Source organism: Salmo trutta, chromosome 5 (genome assembly GCF_901001165.1).
Source record: "Salmo trutta chromosome 5, fSalTru1.1, whole genome shotgun sequence".
NCBI lineage: Eukaryota > Metazoa > Chordata > Actinopteri > Salmoniformes > Salmonidae > Salmo > Salmo trutta.
Genome location: NC_042961.1, coordinates 51179820 through 51203497, shown reverse-complemented (window position 1 = coordinate 51203497; position 23678 = coordinate 51179820). Strand labels below are relative to the sequence as shown.

The 23678-nt window shown below is 44.5% G+C and overlaps 1 protein-coding gene across 1 annotated transcript; it reads left to right on the top strand.

Moving 5' to 3' along the window:
* Positions 1-2606: 2606 nt before the first annotated feature.
* On the top strand, positions 2607-21707 carry LOC115194418 (cytosolic phospholipase A2 gamma-like). Its single transcript, XM_029754103.1, has 16 exons — positions 2607-2715; positions 3145-3200; positions 3715-3822; positions 4110-4252; positions 4421-4616; positions 4828-4933; positions 5296-5436; positions 5531-5608; positions 5756-5779; positions 13436-13618; positions 13848-14015; positions 17307-17387; positions 17580-17663; positions 19373-19527; positions 20143-20317; positions 21087-21707. The coding sequence occupies exons 2-16, from the start codon at positions 3174-3176 to the stop codon at positions 21269-21271; spliced, it is 1854 nt and encodes a 617-aa protein (XP_029609963.1). The 5' UTR covers positions 2607-2715; positions 3145-3173; the 3' UTR covers positions 21272-21707.
* The last annotated feature ends 1971 nt before the right edge of the window (positions 21708-23678 follow it).

Sequence of the window (23678 nt, the reverse complement as noted above, 5' to 3'; positions counted from 1 at the left end):
GGGTTCCACAATCCTGCAGAGTTACATTACATTTGACAAATTGTAAATGGCCGTTATAGACCTAAGTGGAGTGGCCATCTTGGAACACAACGACTGTTCTTTCACAAACTGTTTTTAGACTACTACAGAGCCTGTGTCCAAAATCTGTCTTGCCTACTGCTTACTAAAACTACATACTATGTACTAATTGTACTACATCCTTTTTACAACATACTGTTTAGTAAAAATGTGCTAAGAATGGTGAAAGGACCCCTAATTAAAGCTGCATCAGCATCTTGGGGTCCAAGCTCAAGGCCAGATCCCCACATGGTTCTGTTTAGTCTTTAAATACTTTAATGTTCTGAGAGATATGAAGAAACTAAGGTTTTATAACAAAGGAGGGGTACCTGCTAGGCTGCACTTCATGTGGTGTAAAACAGAGTTGGGATCAGCAGGGTTTGTGGCGTTTGATAATGATGCTTCAAGCCACCCTCTTCTGGAATGGAGGAAGCAGTGTGATGGCAAGTTGAAGCAGGCTGCAGGGTTTGTGGGGCTTTTGACGATGATGCTTCAAGTCACCAGCTTTAGGAATGGAGGATGTAGGGTGATGGCATGTAGAAGCAGGCAAGCCAGCAGTGTCTGTGAAGCTTATGATGAGGATGCTTAAAGCCACTTAATTTGTGAATACCCTGAAAGTATGGGCCACCAACAAATGTTAACAATGGAGCAAATGCATCCCATGACATTTCCACATGCAAATAACACTTGATTTGAATGATACATCTGTATTTCTTAAAAACTTTAATGTTCTGACAGATATGAGGAAACAAAGGTTTAATAAAAAGAGAGGTACCTGAATAAAATATATAGTTAAACAGCTGTATCTCCTGATTGGTAGAATATATCTCTATCTGATTGCTCATTTGTAAAGCAGACAAGTAGACTAAGATATCATAAGCTCCAAGTATTAGTCTAATTTGTTGGGAAAGTGAACAAAACAGTGGGTGTTTCTAAAATAGGTTATTAAATCTTAGTCTACTTGTCTACCATTCAAATCTGAAATCAGAACAGAAATATCTACTGTCATTCAAGAGGTATCGCTGTTTTAGTAACCGCATCAGCTACTTTCATTAAGCTAACTTCCCACCGTTTATATAAATGGCATTGACCATTCAGAAAGGTCAAATTATAGCACTTCCAGGGGTGAAAGTAAGGCAGTACGATCCGGTATGGCATCCCGGCAAAATAAATAGTTGGGGTGCGCCGTACCGATGAGCCTATCACAATAATGAAAACAAAATGTCAAGACAACTGTAGGCTATTAAACCATTATAATTACCGCCAGTCAGACAATTGAACGAATGGACTTGAAAACTGGTGGTATAGCCTACGCTCCAACATATGTTGTTCGACGACAACATTGACATTTTTTCAAGGCAGATATGAGCGGCTGAGATGTGCGCGGACAGCAGTGGATGCATAAATTCTGGCCTAATGACAATCACCAAATGTTATTAACTTTTTGATGTTTTGTGTAACAGATGTCTGTTCCTATTCACCACTGTTTGGAGGCTGGAAATACATGTATGTTGGTAGTGGATGAACGTGTGGGGGTAGCCTAGTAAAGGTGAACGTGTGTGGATAGCCTAGTAAAGGTGAACGTGTGTGGGTAGCCTAGTAAAGGTGAACGTGTGTGGGTAGCCTAGTAAAGGTGGAACGTGTGTGGGTAGCCTAGTAAAGGTGAACGTGTGTGGGTAGCCTAGTAAAGGTGAACGTGTGTGGGTAGCCTAGTAAAGGTGAACGTGTGTGGGTAGCCTAGTAAAGGTGAACGTGCGTGGGTAGCCTAGTAAAGGTGAACGTGTGTGGGTAGCCTAGTAAAGGTGAACGTGCGTGGGTAGTCTAGTAAAGGTGAACGTGTGTGGGTAGCCTATTAAAGGTGAACGTGTGTGGGTAGCCTAGTAAAGGAGACCTTTGAAGTGATTGTTTGACAAGTGCGAGCACACAGAGGTCCCATACCGGGAGGTAATTAATTCTACTTTCACCCCTGATCACTTCATAATTAAATGAGACAATTAGAAAACAATGAGACTTTCGGCACACATAAATCAAGTCTTATTCGCATGTGCTCCAATGTTAACATTGTTGTTTGTGGCCCAGTCATTGAGGATATTCACAAATCACAAAGTAGCATGACAACATGACAAAAACAGACACAGTATTTACATAGCAGTCAGGGCAAATACTGTATATACTGTAGCAGCATCTAATGTACATCAGTAAGGCTGAGTGACACTGAGGATTGAGTGACATTAAAAAAATGATGAGGCAAGTGACATTTCATGTTGGTACAAGCGAACGTTAAATGGACATAGGTGTCGGTCTACTGGTATTGTTCAGTATAAGAAAATCAGCCCCAAAAAATCCTACCACTCCAGTTCCCCAAGGAAGTGTCACTAATTATGTGTACTGAGCAACAGTTAGGTGTCTCCTGCATATTATCCCAGTATCTGTCACTCCCAGCGTGTGTGTGTGTGTGTGTGTGTGTGTGTGTGTGTGTGTGTGTGTGTCTGTGTGTGTGTGTGTCTGTGTGTGTGTGTGTGTGTGTGTGTGTGTGTGTGTGACTGGGCCTATATAAGATGACAGAGGATGGGACTAGAGTGTGGAGATCAAGAGGAGATCAACTGGAGGTGAAGATTAAGACTGGACTAGTCTGCTGTACTACACTATACATCTCTGGTAAGACTTCTCTGTCTAAACACTGCATGTAGCGTTTGTGTTTAGTTTTGTTATTTTATTGATTATATATATATATGAAATTGTTGTAAAACCCTTTGTGACAATCTGTCTTTGTAAAAAGTGTAATATGAATAAATTTGATTGATAGTTGTGTAATAGAATGTTGCAGGTGACCTTTATTCAAATCAGTCTTGAGTCTTTGGCTGCTAGTTTTGAAGTCAGATTGATAGATGTGTTTAGGACATGAAAACAATTATATTAGAGTGTCTTTGGGTTTCAACTGAGTACTATAAGTCCTTGGACCCAAATGTGATCATTTAGAGTAATTGACAATCACAGTAATGTTATTATTATTTATTTATTTTCTCAACAAGAGTTTTCTGACCCTATGACTTGCATAAAAACCAAGGGATTGGTTTGTGTTTAAAGGATCTGTTTAAGTGGACTCAGAGAGAACAATGTCGAAACAAACAGATATTCCTGAGGTAAGAAACTCATCATCACAATATAGAGAAGGACATTTGTCTGAAATAAACCACACAATATTATAAAATACCTTCTTATTGAAATGCGTTTTCTGTTGCTGTCAATACTAAGTTTACCAAATTGTATCATAATGGAAGGAAACTTACTTCACTATGTTTATGTACAGTGTAAACACTCATAAGGCAAGAAACTCATCAGAATATGAGGATGACATTAGTCTGCATTAAACCACACTGTACTGTAATGCATAGCTAAAAATATGCATCCAGAATTAAGGATCAAAATATACTTTTCTGACAAAGTAAGAGTATACGCTGTCAGAATGATGTTTAATTTATCTTCAAATAACATTTAATTGAAATGCCATGTTACTTTAGAAGTGTTATCGCTCAATTAAAGACATCAAATAAAATATTTTTCCTTAGCTATCAACACTAGTTCACCAAATGATATCATTATGAAATAATATCCTGTACACATACTTTTTTCTGTCTCTTTCATTCATTCTGTCAGACTGTGCGTCTGTCTCACTCCATCAATGATGAAGAGAGAACATACGTGACGTTGAGGAAGACTCTGATTAAGAAGTGGCTGAAAGATCAGGGTATCTCCTGTGAACTGGTGGGTGGTCCTGTCTTCTCTATCTTTCAATAACTCAGTCTTGCACACATACTCTTTCTCTAACTCCTTCCTGTCTCCACAGCCAACTACATATGGATCCCCCTCCCCCACTCCCATGTCTCCAGCTCCCCCTTTCTCTCTTATATATAACCATGTATGATGGGACACTGATGTGATATTCTCTAGATTTGATATCTCTCTCTCCCCCCGCTCTGCTTCTCTCTCTTTCTGTCTTTCGTCGTCTCTATATCTCTCTCTTTCCTCCCCTCTCTCTCCCCATTTCTCAGAAGCATGTTCCTAACATAGCGTTGCTGGGGTCAGGTGGAGGAGAGAGGGCAGCAGTGGGCATGCTGGGATCTCTGCATCAGCTGGTACAGGACAACCTGCTGGGCAGCCTCCTCTACATGTGTGGGGTGTCAGGCACCACCTGGTATATATATATATATATATATATATACATACACACACACACACACACACACACACACACACACTATTATTCTTAGCAGGAAAGTTAATTTTGAATGTGCTGAAACAAATGAGGTATCTCTCTCTCACACCCTCTTACTCACTCACCCAATCACTGACACACACACAGGTGCATGTCAACCCTGTACAGCGATCCATCCTTGTCGTTGAGTGAACGTTGTGATGAGGTGATAAAGAGGCTGAAGGGTCCTACGGTGGGCTTGAGCAAAGTTGTGGCGTGGCTGAAATTGAGGAAAGAACAAAACCAGGACTTCAACCTCACTGACTTCTGGGGCGCATTCATTGCCTCCTATTTTATGAAAGAGGTCAGTATATGTTAGTGTGTGTCTGTCTGTCTATCTGTCTGTCTGCTACTGTGTGTTTGTGTCTATTTGTCTGTCTGCCAGTGTGTGCATCTGTGTGTCTGCCTCTTTTGGGATGAAAATCTCTCCCCCATCTCTCCCCCCATCTCTCTCCCTTTCTTCCCCTGTCTCTATCCCGTCTCTTCCCCATTGTTCTCTCTCTTTCCTGTATCAGATGAACACTCGCTGTCTCTCTGAAGATGCTCACAGGACAATCATCAAACCCTACCCCATCTACAGCGCCATAGAACTGGACTGCCACAGACAGGATGACACTAAAGGTGACTCTTATGCAGGGTTCATGCAAACTAGGAAATTCTGAACATTTCCTAGTTTCCTAGAGTTTCCTAGAGTTTCCTAGTTTTGAGTGCACAGTGAAAGCAGCATCAGTCAATGAATCAATGAATCAATCAAATATATTTGTATAGTGCTTTTTACAAAGACAATTGTCTCTGTATTGTTCTGATTCTAAAACACTAACAATATAAACAATGAATACAATATGAACAAACACTCTACTATAGACGCCCAAAAAGCAAGCCAAGCATTTGGCTGAGTCCCATTTGGGCTCTGTTTAGAAGCAGTGCACTATATTGTGAATAGGGTGTCATTTCAGATAATTTCCCCCCACTGTTTTCTGTAGGGGTGTGGTTTGAGATGACCCCCCACGAGAGCGGCTTCTCTGGATTGGGCGCTTTCGTCCCCACTTCCTGTCTTGGGAGCCAGTTTGAAGGCGGGATTGTGAGAGAGAAGAGGAAGGAAATGGACATGGTTCTGCTGCAAGGTGGGGAATGCAAACGTGGAATGCAAACACACGCAAATGTGCGCGCACACACACTCACACATCAATTTATTGTTTGTTTGTTGTTGTTGTGCAGGTATCTGTGGGAGTACCATTGCAAACAGGCAGATTAGCAATTCTGAGGTAGTAAAAAAGATCTGGGACTTATTTGGAGGTAAGTTACAGTACAGCATGCTAGCTAGCCTGCAAGGCTAGTGTTTAGGATTGTACGTTTTGTATTTTAAATCATTAATACAATGTTCCCTTTGAGTTCATTTGTAATAAATAATGTTATTTAATTTTTTCTTTACCATATCTTTAGGTGACAAGAAAGGTTCAAAATCAGGTAAGAGTTAACTTCTTGCACTAAGGTAGTCTTTCACCCCTCCCCTTCCCCCCACCCATCCAGATGATAAAACACCCATCAAAGACAACAATAGAGAGACAAAATACAAAAGATAAGTCAATAAGAAAGAAAGAAAATTAACATAGTGACTGTATGTACAATACAACCCAGGAACAGACCCAGTACAGAAACACAAAGATATAACAACAACGAAGACACACTTTCAATCAAAAAGAAACACAAACAATAGTACACAATAAACTACAGGACAATACTAGACCATAAACTACAGGACAATACTAGACCATAAACTACAGGACAATACTAGACAATAATCTACAGGACAATACTAGACAATAAACTACAGGACAAAACTAGACCATAAACTACAGGACAATACTAGACAATAATCCACAGGACAATCTAGACAACAATCTACAGGTCAATACTTGGCAATAATCTACAGGGCAATACCGAGAAGCCGGTCTTTGGGTGTTGTTAGGCTCGAGACAAAGTCGAGGTGTAGAGGGGTGCGTAATTGGTGGCAGTGAAGTCAGACGCACGAGAGCAAAACTAGGTAATAGCTGGAGCAGTTTAATATCCAAACCAACGGCATAAAGTAATAACCAATATGGGTACAAAACCCAACGCACACAAGTAAACAAGTGTACAAGCACTTACAACAAACAATTCCGCACAAAGACATGGGGGGAACAGAGGGTTAAATACACAACACTTAATGAGGGAAAATGATAACTAGGTGTGTAGGAAAACAAGACAAAACAAATGGAAAATGAAAAGTGGATCAACGATGGCTAGAAGACCGGTGACGCCGAGTGCCGCCCGAACAAGGAGAGGAACCGACTTCGGTGGAAGTTGTGACATTACCCCCCCCCTTAACGCGCGGCTCCAGCTGCGCGCCGACACCGGCCTCGAGGACGAACTGGAGGGCGAGGTGCAGGGCGATCCGGACGAAGACGGTGGAACTCCCGCAGCATTGAAGGGTCCAACATGTCCTCCACCGGAACCCAGCATCTCTCCTCCGGACCGTACCCCTCCCAGTCCACGAGGTACGGAAGGCCCCTTGCCCGACGCCTCGAATCCAATATGGATCGAACGGAGTATGCCGGGGCCCCCTCAAAATCCAGAGGGGGCGGAGGAACCTCCCGCACCTCAGACTCCTGGAGCGGACCAGCCACCACCGGCCTGAGGAGAGACACATGGAACGAGGGGTTAATACAGTAATCGGGGGGAAGCTGTAAACTGTAACTCACCTAGTTCAGTCTCCTCAGGACTTTAAATGGCCCCACAAACCACTGACCCAGCTTCCGGCAGGGCAGGCGGAGGGACAGGTTTCGGGTCGAGAGCCAAACCCGGTCCCCCGGCGCGAACACTGGGCCTCACTGCGGTGACGGCGTGTTGAAGGTGAACATGAGCGGCGTCCCATGTCTCCTCCACACGCGGGAACCAGTCGTCCATCGCAGGAGCCTCGGTCTGACTCTGATGCCAAGGAGCTAGAACCGGTTGATACCCCAGTATGCACTGGAAGGGGGAGATGTTAGTGGAGGAGTGGCGGAGCGAGTTCTGGGCCATCTCTGCCCAGGGCACAAATGCCGTCAAGTCCCCCGGCCGGTCCTGGCAGTAAGACCTCAGAAACCTACCCACATCCTGGTTAACTCTCTCCACCTGCCCGTTACTCTCGGGGTGAAAACCCGAGGTAAGGCTGATCGAGACCCCCAGACGTTCCATGAACGCCCTCCAGACCCTCGACGTGAACTGGGGACCCCGATCAGACACTATATCCTCAGGCACCCCGTAGTGCCGGAAGACGTGTGTAAACAGGGCCTCCAAAGTCTGTAGGACCGTAGGGAGACCGGGCAAAGGGAGGAGATGGCAGGACTTAGAGAAACGATACACAACGACCAGGATCGTGGTGTTTCCCTGTGATGGGGGGAGATCGGTCAGGAAATCGAATGACAGGTGCGACCATGGCCGTTGTGGAATGGGTAAGGGGTGTAACTTAACTCTGGGCAGGTGCCTAGGTGCCTTACACTGCGCGCACACCAAGCAAGAGGAAACATAAACCCTAACATCCTTAGCCAAAGTGGGCCACCAGTAATTCCCGCTCAGACCGCGCCCCGCCAGACCGATGCCTGGATTACCAGAGGAAGGTGACGTGTGGGCCCAATAGATCAGCCGGTCACGGACAGCAGACGGAACGTACAGACGCCCAGCGGGACACTGGAGGGGAGCGGGCTCTGCACATAACGCCTGCTCAATGTCCCCGTCCAGCTCCCACCATACCGGTGCCTCCAGGCAGGAGGCTGGGAGCATGGGAGTGGGATCCATGGGCCGCTCCTCTTTGTCATACAGCCGGGACAGTGTGTCTGCCTTCATGTTCTGGGAACCTGGTCTGTAAGAAAGTGTGAAAACAAAACGGGTGAAAAACATGGCCCACCTTGCCTGGTGATCGTTCAGTCTCCTTGCTGCCCGGATGTACTCCAGGTTGCGGTGGTCAGTCCAGATGAGAAAAGGGTGTTTAGCCCCCTCAAGCCAATGTCTCCACGCCTTCAGAGCCTTGACAACATCCAGCAGCTCCCGGTCCCCCACATCATAGTTTAACTCCGCCGGGCTGAGCTTCTTCGAGAAGAAAGCACAGGGGCGGAGCTTCGGTGGCGTACCCGAGCGCTGAGCGAGCATAGCTCCTATCCCAGCCTCGGACGCGTCCACCTCCACTATGAACGCCAAAGAGGGATTCAGATGGGCCAGTACGGGGGCCAAGGTAAAAAGAGTCCTCAGGTGACCAAAAGCCCTGTCCGCCTCAGCCGACCACTGCAAACGTACCGGGCCCCCCTTCAGCAGTGAGGTAATGGGAGCCGCTACCTGACCAAAACCCCGGATAAACCTCCTGTAGTAGTTGGCAAACCCTAAGAACCGCTGCACCTCCTTTACCGTGGTGGGAGTCGGCCAATTACGCACGGCTGAAATGCGGTCACTCTCCAGGTGGAAATGCGGTACCCTAGGAAGGAGACGGACTGCTGGAAGAACAGGCACTTCTCAGCCTTGACGTATAGGTCATGCTCCAACAGGCGACCAAGCACCCTGCGCACCAGGGACACATGCTCGGTGCGTGTAGCGGAGTATATCAGAATGTCATCAATATACACCACTACACCCTGCCCGTGCAGGTCCCTGAAAATCTCATCTACAAAGGCCTGGAAGACTGATGGCACATTCATCAACCCGTACGGCATGACGAGGTACTCATAGTGCCCTGAGGTGGTACTGAAAGCTGTCTTCCACTCATCTCCCTCCCGGATACGCACCAGGTTGTAAGCGCTCCTGAGATCTAGTTTGGTGAGGATGCGCGCCCCGTGCATTGACACAATCGCTGTGGCTATGAGCGGTAGCGGGTAGCTATACCACACAGTGATCTGGTTCAGACCCCGATAGTCAATACACGGGCGCAGGCCTCCCTCCTTCTTCTTCACAAAAAAGAAACTCGAGGAGACGGGTGAAGTGGAGGACCGAATGTAACCCTGATGCAGGGATTCAGAGACATATGTCTCCATAGCCACCGTCTCCGCCTGTGAGAGGGGACTCACGTGACTCCTGGGAAGTGCAGCATCTACCAGGAGATTTATCGCCCCGTCGATGGGGTGGTAATTGAGTCGCCTTCTTTTTTTTTTTTTGCCTTCTTTTTTAGCATATTCATGGGGAATGCGCACGGTGGAGACCTGGTCTTTCCACCGTAGTAGCACCAACGGAAACCCCTAAACCCCTCCCTGAGCACTCTCGCGACCACCCTGTGAGAGCCCTCTGTGGCCAAGAAACAGTGGGGTCATGACAAGCTAACCAGGGTAGGCCTAGCACCACAGGAAACGCAGGAGAGTCAATAAGGAAGAGACTAATTCTCTCCTTGTGATCCCCCTGCGTCACCATACCCAGAGGAGCGGTGGCCTCCCTAATTAACCCTGACCCTAATGGTCGACTATCTAATGCGTGAACGGGGAAGGGCACAGCCACGGGAAAAATGGTGATCCCTAAAGTTATGTGCGAACGATCTATCTATAAAATTCCCAGTCGCGCCTGAATCAATGAGCTCCTTATGCTGGGAATGCGGGGAAAACTCAGGAAAAGTGACATACACAAACATATGTGCAACAGAGGGCTTTGGGTGAGAATGGTGCCGGCTCACCTGGGGTGACGCCAGAGCGCCCTGCCTGCTGCCTCGATACCTAGAGGAACCAGCCCGGCACCGAACGGCAGTGTGACCTCTGCGGCCACAGATGGTGCACGAGCAGGAATCCCCTCCGGTCTCCCTGCACACCGTCCCTCCCAGCTCCATGGGTATCGGAGAGGGGGTGCCGGGGGATGGAACCAACAGACCCCGATTTGAACGTTCGCGGTTAGCCAGCAGGTTGTCCAGCCGGATGGACAGGTCCACCAGCTGGTCGAACGTGAGGGTGGTGTCTCTGCAGGCCAACTCCCGACGGTCATCCTCGCACAGACTGCAGCGATAATGGTCGATCAGGGCCCTGTCGTTCCATCCCGCGCTGGCAGCCAGGGTCCGAAACTCCAGGGCGAACTCTTGGACGCTCCTCGTCCCCTGCCTCAGATGGAAGATTGATTTCATTTCATTTTATTTGGATCTCTTTTAGTCCCCATTTGGACTAATCTTCCAAGAGTCCTTAAACATTAAAATACAATTTATAATACGAACACATTTTCACATATAACACCCTATTACAATCATAGATAATATACTAACATAATGACCCAATAAGTACTCAATCTAAAAAATATTGATTCTTCATCTACTATAGGACCACAACATTTCTATGTATTATATTCAAATCGTTTAAAAATAATGTTTGAATGTATATATTGAAAGGTTTCTCGTTTACTCAGTTAATTTTTTCAATTTATTTATTGCTCTAAATCGAAATGTTCTTTTGCCCATTTCTCTTTTCTGTCTGGATAACGCATAAATGGCGGACAATCTATTACTAGTATTTACGGAAAGTCTGTCTCTTACCAACTGAATACCGTTGTGAATAGAACTTGGCCGTTTTAAATGATGTATGTTATAAAATAAAATAAGCATTTTTTTTCAATTATCTTGTCGATTGATGACCAACCAAGAACATTGCGCATGACTGCAACAGAAGAACCATAACATTCCTTGCTGCTTTGTTCTGTGCATTCTGCCGCCTCCTAACTTCACTTAGAGGCGTTCACCCGCCGCTCTACCCTCGGGCGGGTGGTTGAAGACTGCCGGGTGAACTCCTCAAACTGGTCCAAAGCCGCATCTCCCTCTCTCCACACGGCGTTGGCCCACTCCAGGGCTTTCCCGGTGAGGCACGAGACGAGGGCGGACACCCTCTCACGGCCTGAAGGTTGCCAGGTATAACTCCAACTGTAACAGGAAACCCTGGCAGCGGGCAGCCGTCCCATCGTACTCCCCGGGGAGGGTGAGGCGAATCCCACTGGAACCGGGTGCAGGGGGAGTGAGTAGTGGAGGCCCCTGTTGTGCTGGTGGAGGTGCTGGAGGAACTCTCCGTCTCTCCCATCGGTCCATAGCTTGGACGACGCGGTCCATGGCGGCGCCGAGATGGTGGAGCATCGCTGTGTGTTCCTGGACGCGCTCCTCGATCTCCATTCCAGGGGCACCTGCTCCTGCTGACTCCATAATTGGTGCGGAGTTCTGTAGAGGGGTGCGTAACTGGTGGCAGTGAAGTCAGATGCAGGAGAGCAGAACTAGGTAATAGCCGGAGCAGTTTAATATCCAAACCAACGGCATAAATGAATAACCAATATGGGTACAAAACCCAACACACACCAGTAAACAAGTGCACAAGCACTTACAACAAACAATTCCGCACAAAGACATGGGGGGAACAGAGGGTTAAGTACAGAACACTTAATGAGGGAAAATGAGAACCAGGTGTGTAGGAAAACAAGACAAAACAAATGGAAAATGAAAAGTGTATCGACAATGGCTAGAAGACCTGTGACGCCGACCGCCCAGCACCGCCCGATCAAGGAGAGGAACCGACTTCGATGGAAGTCGTGACACGAGGGCATTATCACTTTTATACAATGGGTTACCAACATATTCATATAATGATTGACATATTTTCATTAAACATTATTTTGATGAATTTATTCAAACTATTTCATCCTTCCAGAAGATATAGTCCCAACACAAATCTAGAGTTTCTACCCAAGCCAGTTGGTCGTTCGATCTAAATGTTCCATTGCCAAATTGGCTGGGAACTTTCTTATTTCTTGCTAGCTAGCCAGCTACGCTAACTTACAGTCAAATCAAAAAGTACAGCCAGAGTAACAGAAAAGTAGCTGCATTTGCATTTGTTTAAGCTGTTTCCTAGTGACATTTATTTGGATCAAATAAAATGTTGTTTGTCACATGCACATGGTTAGCAAATGTTAATGTGAGTGTAGCGAAATGCTTGTGCTTCTAGTTCTGACAGTGCAGTAACATCTAACAAGTAATCTAACAGAATCACAACGACTACCTTATACATACAAATGTAAAGGGATGGAATAAGAATATGTACATATAAATATATGGATGAGCGATGGCCGTGCGGCATAGGCAAGATGCAGTAGATGGTATAAAATACAGTATATACATATGAGATGAGTAATGTAGGATATGTAAACATTATTAAAGTGGCATTATTTAAAGTGACTATTGATACCTTTATTAAATCCATTTATTAAAGTGGCCAGTGATTTGAGTCTGTATGCTGGCAGCAGCCTCTTTATGTTAGTGATGGCTGTTTAGTCTCTCGGTCCCAGCTTTGATGCACCTGTACTGACCTCGCACAGCTAACACAATCACTTCAATCTGAAGCTGGAAAGACTGCAAACTATCTGCATTTCATTTCATTTGACCTGTTTTCAATTTACATTTCTTTGTATATATCCATACAAATAATACTGGTTCATGATTTAGACTGGCGGGGAAACACTCCCTGTCTGTCTGTCTCGTCCCAACAACCGACACGTTCATTATTATGGGACAGCTGGAGATTGAATATTGAAACAATGTTGAAAATGTCAGAGATAGACAGTGAGGTTTATACAAATCCCTGCTGTTGAAAACTAAACTTTTATAGTGGAGATCAAGTTTATAAATTGCCTGGCTGGGCTGATGAGACAGTGGAATGTGCAGTCAGATGGAACAGAGTAAATAGGCATTTTAAGATTAGGCATTTTAAGACCACCGGCATAGACTTGGCCAGTGGTAATTTGTGGAATAGACACTGCCTGGAATGTGGTTTTAACCATTCAGCATTCATAATTAGACCCACCCGTTGTATAATAGACAAACTACATGACAATAGTAGACATTTTACAACGGGTGGGCCTAATCCTGAATGCTGATTGGATAAAACCGCCTTCCAGCCGGTGAAGGGAGATACATGGACCAGATGAGGCTGGTGGGAGAAGCTATAGGAGGTCAGGCTCATTGTAATGGCTGGAATGGAATAGGCCAAGAGGACATCCTCAAGAACCAAGGACGACACTTGAGATTTACATGTCTCAGACAGGGTTACCTCATCATCAGAGGAGGTTGTGTTTCCAAATCCCCTCCACTACACCTGACCAACCTTTTTTGTTCTGCAGGGCAGGACAGCATGATGTTGAAAGAGAACATGAATATGGTTGGTGGAAGCAGGAAGGTAAAGGTGTGTGAGTGTGTGCCCTCCCAAGTGGTGAGGTGTGTGTCTGAGCTGATGGTGAATGCTGAGGACCCAGATCCACTGAAGACATGGAAAGTCATCACCACACTAAGACAGCTACTGGAAGGTGAGACACACACACATATCCACACACACATGCTCAGGCACAAACACACACACACAAACACACACACACACGCACGCACGCACGCACGCACGCACGCACGCACGCACGCACGCACGCACCACACACACACACACACACACACACACACACACACACACACACACACACACACACAAACAAAAAGACACCATTATCATGACCTTAGTGATGATGTGCATAATGACTCTAGGTCATGTGAGCAGTAAGGGTGAGATGCTGTGGAACATGGACTCTGAGAGCTGGAAGAGAACCAGCCTGGAGGAGAGAAAGAAGTTCATAGAGACAGTCAGTCTGGAGCTCATCCTCACCTCAGACAGCTGGACAAAAGACTGGAAGGACCAGCGCTGCACCTGCAACGGTAACAATGGCATTATATTACTCCAACACTAGGTTAAACCATTGAACTACAGCGGATCCAAAAATATTTTTGGTCTGGCTGGCTGGGAGAACACTTTGAAGAACCTTTATGGGGTCCATGTACTGTCGAACCCCATTAAGTTCCATTCATAACCTTCTGTGGAAAAGGTTCGACATGGAACTTAAAATGGTTCTACATGAAACCCAAACGGGTTATCAAAGGGTTCTCCCACAGAGACAACTGAAGAACCCTTTATAGGTAGGTAACACTATGTAGTACTTTTATTCTTAGAGGCATTAGACCCTGCACCTGCTCAGGTAACACTATGTAGTACTTTTATACTTAGAGGCATTAGACCCTGCACCTACTCAGGTAACACTATGTAGTACTTTTATACTTAGAGGCATTAGACCCTGCACCTGCTCAGGTAACACTATGTAGTACTTTTATACTTAGAGGCATTAGACCCTGCACCTGCTCAGGTAACACTATGTAGTACTTTTATACTTAGAGGCATTAGACCCTGCACCTGCTCAGGTAACACTATGTAGTACTTTTATACTTAGAGGCATTAGACCCTGCACCTACTCAGGTAACACTATGTAGTACTTTTATACTTAGAGGCATTAGACCCTGCACCTGCTCAGGTAACACTATGTAGTACTTTTATACTTAGAGGCATTAGACCCTGCACCTGCTCAGGTAACACTATGTAGTACTTTTATACTTAGAGGCATTAGACCCTGCACCTACTCAGGTAACACTATGTAGTACTTTTATACTTAGAGGCATTAGACCCTGCACCTGCTCAGGTAACACTATGTAGTACTTTTATTCTTAGAGGCATTAGACCCTGCACCTACTCAGGTAACACTATGTAGTACTTTCATACTTAGAGGCATTAGACCCTGCACCTACTCAGGTAACACTATGTAGTACTTTTATTCTTAGAGGCATTAGACCCTGCACCTGCTCAGGTAACACTATGTAGTACTTTGATTCTTAGAGGCATTAGACCCTGCACCTGCTCAGGTAACACTATGTAGTACTTTTATTCTTAGAGGCATTAGACCCTGCACCTGCTCAGGTAACACTATGTAGTACTTTTATTCTTAGAGGCATTAGACCCTGCACCTGCTCAGGTAACACTATGTAGTACTTTTATTCTTAGAGGCATTAGACCCTGCACCTGCTCAGGTAACACTATGTAGTACTTTTATTCTTAGAGGCATTAGACCCTGCACCTACTCAGGTAACACTATGTAGTACTTTTATACTTAGAGGCATTAGACCCTGCACCAGCTCAGGTAACACTATGTAGTACTTTTATTCTTAGAGGCATTAGACCCTGCACCTGCTCAGGTAACACTATGTAGTACTTTTATACTTAGAGGCATTAGACCCTGCACCTGCTCAGGTAACACTATGTAGTACTTTTATTCTTAGAGGCATTAGACCCTGCACGTGCTCAGGTAACACTATGTAGTACTTTGATTCTTAGAGGCATTAGACCCTGCACCTGCTCAGGTAACACTATGTAGTACTTTGATTCTTAGAGGCATTAGACCCTGCACCTGCTCAGGTAACACTATGCAGTACTTTGATTCTTAGAGGCATTAGACCCTGCACCTGCTCAGGTAACACTATGTAGTACTTTTATTCTTAGAGGCATTAGACCCTGCACCTGCTCAGGTAACACTATGTAGTACTTTTATTCTTAGAGGCATTAGACCCTGCACCTGCTCAGGTAACACTATGTAGTACTTTTATTCTTAGAGGCATTAGACCCTGCACCTGCTCAGGTAACACTATGTAGTACTTTTATTCTTAGAGGCATTAGACCCTGCACCTGCTCAGGTAACACTATGTAGTACTTTTATACTTAGAGGCATTAGACCCTGCACCTGCTCAGGTAACACTATGTAGTACTTTTATTCTTAGAGGCATTAGACCCTGCACCTGCTCAGGTAACACTATGTAGTACTTTTATTCTTAGAGGCATTAGACCCTGCACCTGCTCAGGTAACACTATGTAGTACTTTTATTCTTAGAGGCATTAGACCCTGCACCTGCTCAGGTAACACTATGTAGTACTTTTATTCTTAGAGGCATTAGACCCTGCACCTGCTCAGGTAACACTAGCTTCCACAGTACCACTTCTATTACCTGACTTTGGCTTCATGACTCAAGACCCTGTTAGTTCACTGAGCTGATGCCTTGGAGTATTTTACAGAAGGTTTGGGGACCTGGATGTATAATGCAGTATGGTTATGTGGTAATATGGTCTTAGTGTAAGAGGGTTTATGGTACTAGGTAGTTATAAACAGTGGACATCTGTATCTAGTACAGCTCCAATAGGGGAGGCTGGTGGAGGGAGAACTCAGAGGACGGCTTATTGTAATGCTTGGGAATGGCATGAGGAACGGTATCAAACACATATCAAACACGTGTTTAGTACGATTTCTCAATCCGTTTCATCCATTACAGTGAACCCATGATCCGATTTCTCCCGCCACCAGCCCCCTGTGGTTCAGCATCATGTACAGCAGGATACGTGTTCCTGCTGTACGCGATAGTGGTTACTGGCTAATGTGTGTGCACGCACGTATCAGACAATAACAAGAGGGATACATATGGAAGATTGGCCTGCCAGGTGTTAGATTGGGGTTGGTGAGTGGGAGTACAACAATGACTTGAATCCTGAAGATTGGCCTGCCAGGTGTTAGATTGGGGTTGGTGAGTGGGAGTACAACAATGACTTGAATCCTGAAGATTGGCCTGCCAGGTGTTAGATTGGGGTTGGTTAGCGGGAGTACAACAATGACTTGAATCCTGAAGATTGGCCTGCCAGGTGTTAGATTGGGGTTGGTGAGCAGGAGTACAACAATGACTTGAATCCTGAACGTCAGGAGTTCAAATCAGCGTCGGGTCAATTTTGACAAAAGTCCTTTAAGTGTTTTTCTTTGCTAATTCTTGTTGCTAATGCACATTTTTGATAGTACCTTCCACTTACAACTTACTCTTATCCTAACCACTCAAAGTTAATGCCTAATCCTAATCCTAACCACTCAACGTTAATGCTTAACCTTAACTAGTGATGTTAGGTTTGATACTGGAGCTCTGAGGCATGTGTCGAGGTCTCTAAGCAGCTAACTTTGAAGCAGTGTGCCGATGCGTGTATTACTTTATCAAAAGTATGAAATCAATGACGTCCGAAGCTTCATTTTTATCACGTGCTTTTTCAAACCATGTGTTACATGCCAGACCATGAGGGAATCTTTCTTGTTTTAGCCTCTGCAGATGAATCAAAGTATATGGTGACAACGGGAATGAAGGATAAGGTGTCAATAACAAACTCCTGGGTCCCTGATGGTAATGTTTTTTTCATTACCTTTCTATCCAGTATGATTACTATGGAAGGTGTGTGTGTGTGTGTGTGTGTGTGTGTGTGTGTGTGTGTGTGTGTGTGTGATACAGAACAGACTACATACTCTCTCCATCACAGAGATTATTTTTGACCAGTTAATATGAATAATTTGAAATTGGTGTGTGTGTCTCCTCCAGACTGGTGGATTGTGCAGAACATTTTCCCTCTGGTCCAAAAATGGGAATGGGGAACAGTGTACAACTTCCTCTTCAAGATCCATGGTACAGTAACATCAGACCTCATCCTAACATGATAACATAACTAGTATCAGTCATCAGGATCTTATGTTTCCCTCCAAAATAGCAGCTTTCTTGGGTGGTTCTCTTTAGCTCTCTCGCTGTGCCCCTCTCTTGCTCTACCCTCTGTCCCTCGCTCTCTCTATCATCTACAGTACAAAATGGAAAATAAATAAACATAAATATGGGTTGTATTTACTATTGTGTTTGTTCTTCACTGGTTGCCCTTTTCTTGTGGCAAAAGGTATTCAGAAAGTTGTCAGGAATTTTCTATCCTAATGATAAAAATTAACAATCAATAATCTTTGACCAATCCCCAAGGTTTGTAAGACAATGGGTTAATAATTAGGCAAAGATTCAGCATCTGCAAAAGGTTCGTACGGTTTATTCAGAGAACGTTCTGCCCAAAATTACAAAGAAGTAAATTTTATCCTCTCTCTCCGCTTACGCACACTCCTCCACACAAACAGTAGATAACCTACGCACATACATACACACAAAGAGTAGATGTATGAATCCCTCCCCGGAGTTCTCACAACCGTTAATCACTATCCAGCGCTGCCCGTTCCTTTCCCCCGAGATTAGAGAAACCTTGAGGGTCACTCCCTTTCTCCTCTAAGTTACTCCAAGTTCCTCAGCTGCCGGGTCAAGCACAGTCTACTTGTTGTTATCTTAGGCCCACTAAAACACACACACACATTTTGTCCCGGGCCTCTACTAGACCTTATGGGCCTGTCGATTAGTACTTTAATTATTCATTATACATGCTACATACTAATTACTAATTAGATAAGTTTCAGAGTGGATTCTTTATTCATTTACTTATAATCATTTATTTCACTTATCAAAAGTATTCCTACTCCTTGACTTATTCCACATTGTTGTTACAGCATGAATTCCAAATAGGATTTGAATTTTCACCCCCCTCACCCAGCTGCACACAATACCCCATAAGAAAGTGAAAACATGTTTTTAGAAATTTCATTTTTAGAAAATCATCTTGCTGCTCTGATGGCACACTGTGGTATTTCACCCAGTAGATATGGGAGTTTATCAAAATTGGGTTTATGTTCAAATTCTTTGTGGATCTGTGTAATCTGAGGGAAATATGTGTCTCTAATATTGTCAGGAATTAGGAATTGCAGCTAGTTAGGAATTGCAGCTCAGTTTCCACGTCATTTTGTGGGTAGAGTGCACATTGCCTGTCGTCTCCTGAGAGCCAAAACTTTCTCTCTCTCTCTCTCTCTCTCTCTCTCTCTCTCTCTCTGTCTCTCTGTCTCTCTCTCTCTCTCTCTCTCTCTCTCTCTCTCTCTCTCTCTCTCCTCGGTCTCTCTCTCTCTACCCCCTCACTCTCTCTCTCTACCCCCCTCTCTCTACCCCCTCGCTCTCTCTCTAACCCCTCGCTCTCTCTCACTACCCCCATCTCAATCTCTACCCCCTCGCTCCCTCTACCACCTTGCTCTCTCTCTCTACCCCCCTCTGTCTCTCTACCCCCCTCTCTCTGTACCCCCCCCCCTCTCTCTCCACCTCTCTCTCTACTACCCCCTCTCTCCCTACCCCTCTCTCTCTCTACCCCTCTCTCTCTCTCTCTCTCTACCTCTCTCTCTCTCTCTAACCCCTCTCTCGATGTACCAACCGTTTCTCTGTACCCCCCTTTTATGTACCCCCCCCTCTCTCTCTCTCTATCTCCCCAGATACTAACGTTCCGAGCAGAATGGCATCCAAAGAGAAGATTCACCTGGTAGACGCTGGGTTAAAGATCAATTCTCCCTACCCCCCCGTCCTGCGCACATCCAGGGAGGTTGACCTCATCATCTCCTTGGACTTCAGCGAGGGAGACCCCTTTGAGGCAAACACACACACACACACACACACACACACACACACACACACACACACACACACACACACACACACACACACGGCTTATTCCTGTTTCATTAACTTTCTATCCAGTATGATTAAAATGGAAGGTGTGTGTGTGTATTCCAGTAAAGCCTTTCAGAAGAACATGAAGTGCCTAGGTAGTAGTGACTCTCTCTCTCTCTCCCCTCTCTTGCTCTCTCTCTAGGGAGTAGTGACTAGGAAGAAGGGCCTAGGGCACGTGTCAAACTCATTCCATGGAGGGCTGAGTGTCTAAGGGTTTTCGCTCCATCATTGTACTTGATTGATAAATTAAGGTCACTAATTAGTAAGGAACTCCCTTCATCTGGTTGTGGAGGTCTTAATTTAAAGGAAAAACTAAAACCCGCAGCCACTCAGCCAGCCATGGAATGAGAGACACCCCTGACCTAGGGAGTAGGGATTAGGAAGTAGGGCCTAGGGAGTAGGGTCTAGGGAATAGTGACTAGGACGAAGGGGCTAGGGAGTAGTGACTAGGAAGTTGGGCCAAGGGAGTAGGGACTAGGGGCTGGTTTGTAGAAGGACATTGACATAACCATACTACTGATCCTGCTCCTCACAGACGGTGTTTAGTGCCAAACAGTACGCAGATGAGCTGAAGCTCCCCTTTCCCCCAGTGAAGGAGAGTGTGAGGAAGGAGAAAGAACATCCTCAGGACTGCTACGTTTTCGAGGGGCGACGCCCTGAAGAGCCCACCATCATGCACATGCCCCTGTTCAACCTGCGGAACTGCCAAGGTCTGTGGTAGTCATCATAGTAGTCAGTGTCTATCTGTCTTTTATACTTGTCTCTCTGACTACACCATATTCTGACCTCTCTCTTATTTTCTGTCTCTTTGTTTTTCTCTGTGTCATGTCCTTTTCTTGTTTATCTGCACCAACTGTCTGCTTTTTATGATGTCACTAGTATTTAGTATGTTTATCATGAACCTCATTAGCTACAGCTACTCTTCCTGGGGTCCACACAAAACATAAAATATGGCATACAAAACATTACAAGACAATTACAGCTGACAGAACTACATACATTCTACTACTACATAAAAGGGAATGTCAGCTCACTGTTTTATTCCTCTGAAACTTCATATATTAATAAAGTTTTGGTGATTAAGATGTATTTCCAAGCTGTCTCAGGAGTCAAACCCTTTATCGACAGTCTTGACTACTTCGCGATTGCTCTTGTTCCATGCGCATATGGGAAGTGTGTGTCACACCAAAAAACAGTTTTTGATTGGTCTTAAATATCCCTATCAGCGCTGCCTGAGGACACACCTCAAATATTTCCACTCCTCCCATCTGATTGCAAGGAGTTGATATAAGACAGGTCAACTGCCGAACCTGGACGTTAGGACTGGAAAATGCCAGTGGGTCAGTTTTTACATGACAAAATTGCAAACTTACCTACAAATTTGACAGTAGCGTCGGCTTAACACCCCAGCTGTAAATAGAACCCTCTGTGTTCTATATGTTCAAAGTTGTGTTGTAAGGTTCTCTGTTCTCTTCCTAGGCGAGGAGGAGATTAAGAAGGAGAGGGAGAAGTACACAACGTTCCAGCAGCACTACGATGTGTCTGAGATCGAACACCTCCTGAAGAAGGCCAAGGACAACATGAGGAACAACAGAGACAGGATCCTGGGACAGATCTTGTTGGCTGTCAAACGCAGAAAGAATCGCAAGTCAGTGGCTCAATAGCCTGTATCTGTGGTGTAAAGTACTACTTAAGTACTTTCTGGGAGTATCTTTACTTTACTATTTATGTATGACAACTTTTGCTTCACTACATTCCTGAAGAAAATTATCTATTTTTTACTCCATACACTTTCCCTGACACACAATAGTAGCCTAACTGTTTTTTGGTTACATTTTGAATGCTTAGCAGGACATAAAACATTTCTAAATCACACACTTATCAAGAGAACATCCCCTACCTGTTCATCCCTACTGCCTTTGATCTGGCGGAATGATCAGAAGCACATGCTGCTCATGGGTTGCTCGTCTGTGTTCCCAAGAAATGCTGTCTTGAATTAAAAGATTTGTACCTACACAGTGGAGAAAGCAGAAACGTCTGTGTACGCTATCCCTAATGCAGTAAAAATAAAAATCAAGTAAGCTTTATGAAAACACATCACACCCTTTGTTTGTTTGAATTTGGGGGTTTTATGCACCAGCCAAGCTTCTGGGAGAGCGAGGTGATCCCCTTTTTGATTACGCTTCGCTTTGATGTCTCAGACTGTTGGAGTGTGCCCCTGGCAATCCGTCAAAAGGTTCAATATAGGTTCTGAATGAACGGTGAGGTATTTTCCATATGTTTAAAATACATATTTTCCAGGACATTGAATTTAGAAATTTAGATTTAGAAAATATGTATTTTCCGAATGTTGAAATCAGGTTAATTTTCGGCTCTGAATGAAAGTTGAAAATAAGTGATTTATAGAGGTCTATGTTTGGGCCAAATCATGGCTGGTCCAGACCGACTGGACCAAAAGTGGAGGTAGAAATCTAGTCCGCTCCCGAACTGCACCCAAAAGACGTCCAAAAGTCGTCAGCGTTGGTCTGTCCTTACAGAGGTGTAGCGTACAATGTTGCCTGAAATGTAATTTTATGAATGCCCATCTATGTGGTAAGCCTACCGACGTCCGGACAAGACCAAAAAAAGACATCCAAAAGACGTTGGCTCATGCTTGCTGGGGTGTAGCCTACCTTGTCAGCCCCCAGTGGAATTTTATGAATGACCATCCATGTGGTTGGCCCATCATTTGTAAAATTGGCTTTATTAGGCTCGATTCAATGTGACTAATCAATTTGTCTATTTAACCTGTCTGGGAATGTGGGACGCTTGCAACAGCCAGTGGAATCGCGTTGCGCGAAATACAAATACCTCATAAATGCTATAACTTCAATTTCTCAAACATATGACTATTTTACACCATTTTATAGATACCTCTCCTGAATCGAACCATGTTGTCCGATTTCAAAAAGGCTTTACAGCAAAAGCAAAACATTAGATTATGTTAGGAGAGTACCCTGCCAAAAAAAATCACACTGCCATTTTCAAAGCAACTAGCATGCATCACAAATACCCAAAACACAGCTAAATGTAGCACTAACCTTTGACAATCTTCATCAGATGACACTCCTAGGACATCATGTTACACAATACATGCATTTACAAAATTACTATTTGAAAACATTGTTAAAATGTAATATGGTCATTCAAAGAATTATAGATTTACATCTCGTGAATGCAACCGCATTGCCAGATTTAAAAATAAATTTACTGGGAAATCACACTTTGCAATAAACGACGTGGTATGCTCAGAAAAATAGGCTAGGCGATACATGTTAGCACCATCTTGGAACCATCTAAAATCAAATATACTATTGTAAATATTCCCTTACCTTTGATTATCTTCATCAGAAGGCACTTCCAGGCATCCCAGGTCCACAACAAATGTAGTTTTGTTCGAAAAAGTAAATAATTTATGTCCCAATAGTTCCTTCTTGTTAGCGCGTTCCGAAGGCTACTCATAATGTACTGACGCGCGCGGGACTTGTCATCACGAATGTGCAAAAAATATATATATTGACGTTCGTTCAAACATGTCAAACGTTGTATAACATAAATCTTTAGGGCCTTTTTCAACCAGAGCTTCAATAATATTCAAGGCGGACGATTGCATTGTCTTACTAAACGTTTCGGGAACAAAAGGGTTCCCATGGGCGCCCGCGTCATATTAGTAATGGCCCTCCACCTGTGACCAACTTCCCAAGCCTGTCTTTGGGTCAGTTTCTACCATAGAAGACTCAAACCACTTTGTAAAGACTGTTGACATCTAGTGGAAGCCTTAGGAAGTGCTAAATGATTAATAAGTGTGTTACACTTGTGTTACAATGTTACAATGGCAAAGGCTTGAAAGTGATTCCACACATCAGATTTCCACTTCCTGTTAGGATTTGTCTCAGGGTTTTGACTGCCATATGAGTTCTGTTATACTCACAGACACCATTCAAACAGTTTTAGAAACTTTAGCGTGTTTTCTATCCAAATCTACTAATTATATGCATATTCTAGTTACTGGGCAGGAGTAGTAACCAAATT

What these genes read in the sequence shown, in the direction of transcription:
- LOC115194418 (XM_029754103.1), top strand. Translation starts at nt 3,174, where the DNA reads ATGTCGAAACAAACAGATATTCCTGAG. An exon ending in GGACATGGTTCTGCTGCAAG is followed by an intron (nt 5,437 to 5,530) that starts GTGGGGAATGCA and finishes GTTGTTGTGCAG; the next exon opens with GTATCTGTGGGAGTACCATT. An exon ending in ACTAAGACAGCTACTGGAAG is followed by an intron (nt 13,619 to 13,847) that starts GTGAGACACACA and finishes TAATGACTCTAG; the next exon opens with GTCATGTGAGCAGTAAGGGT.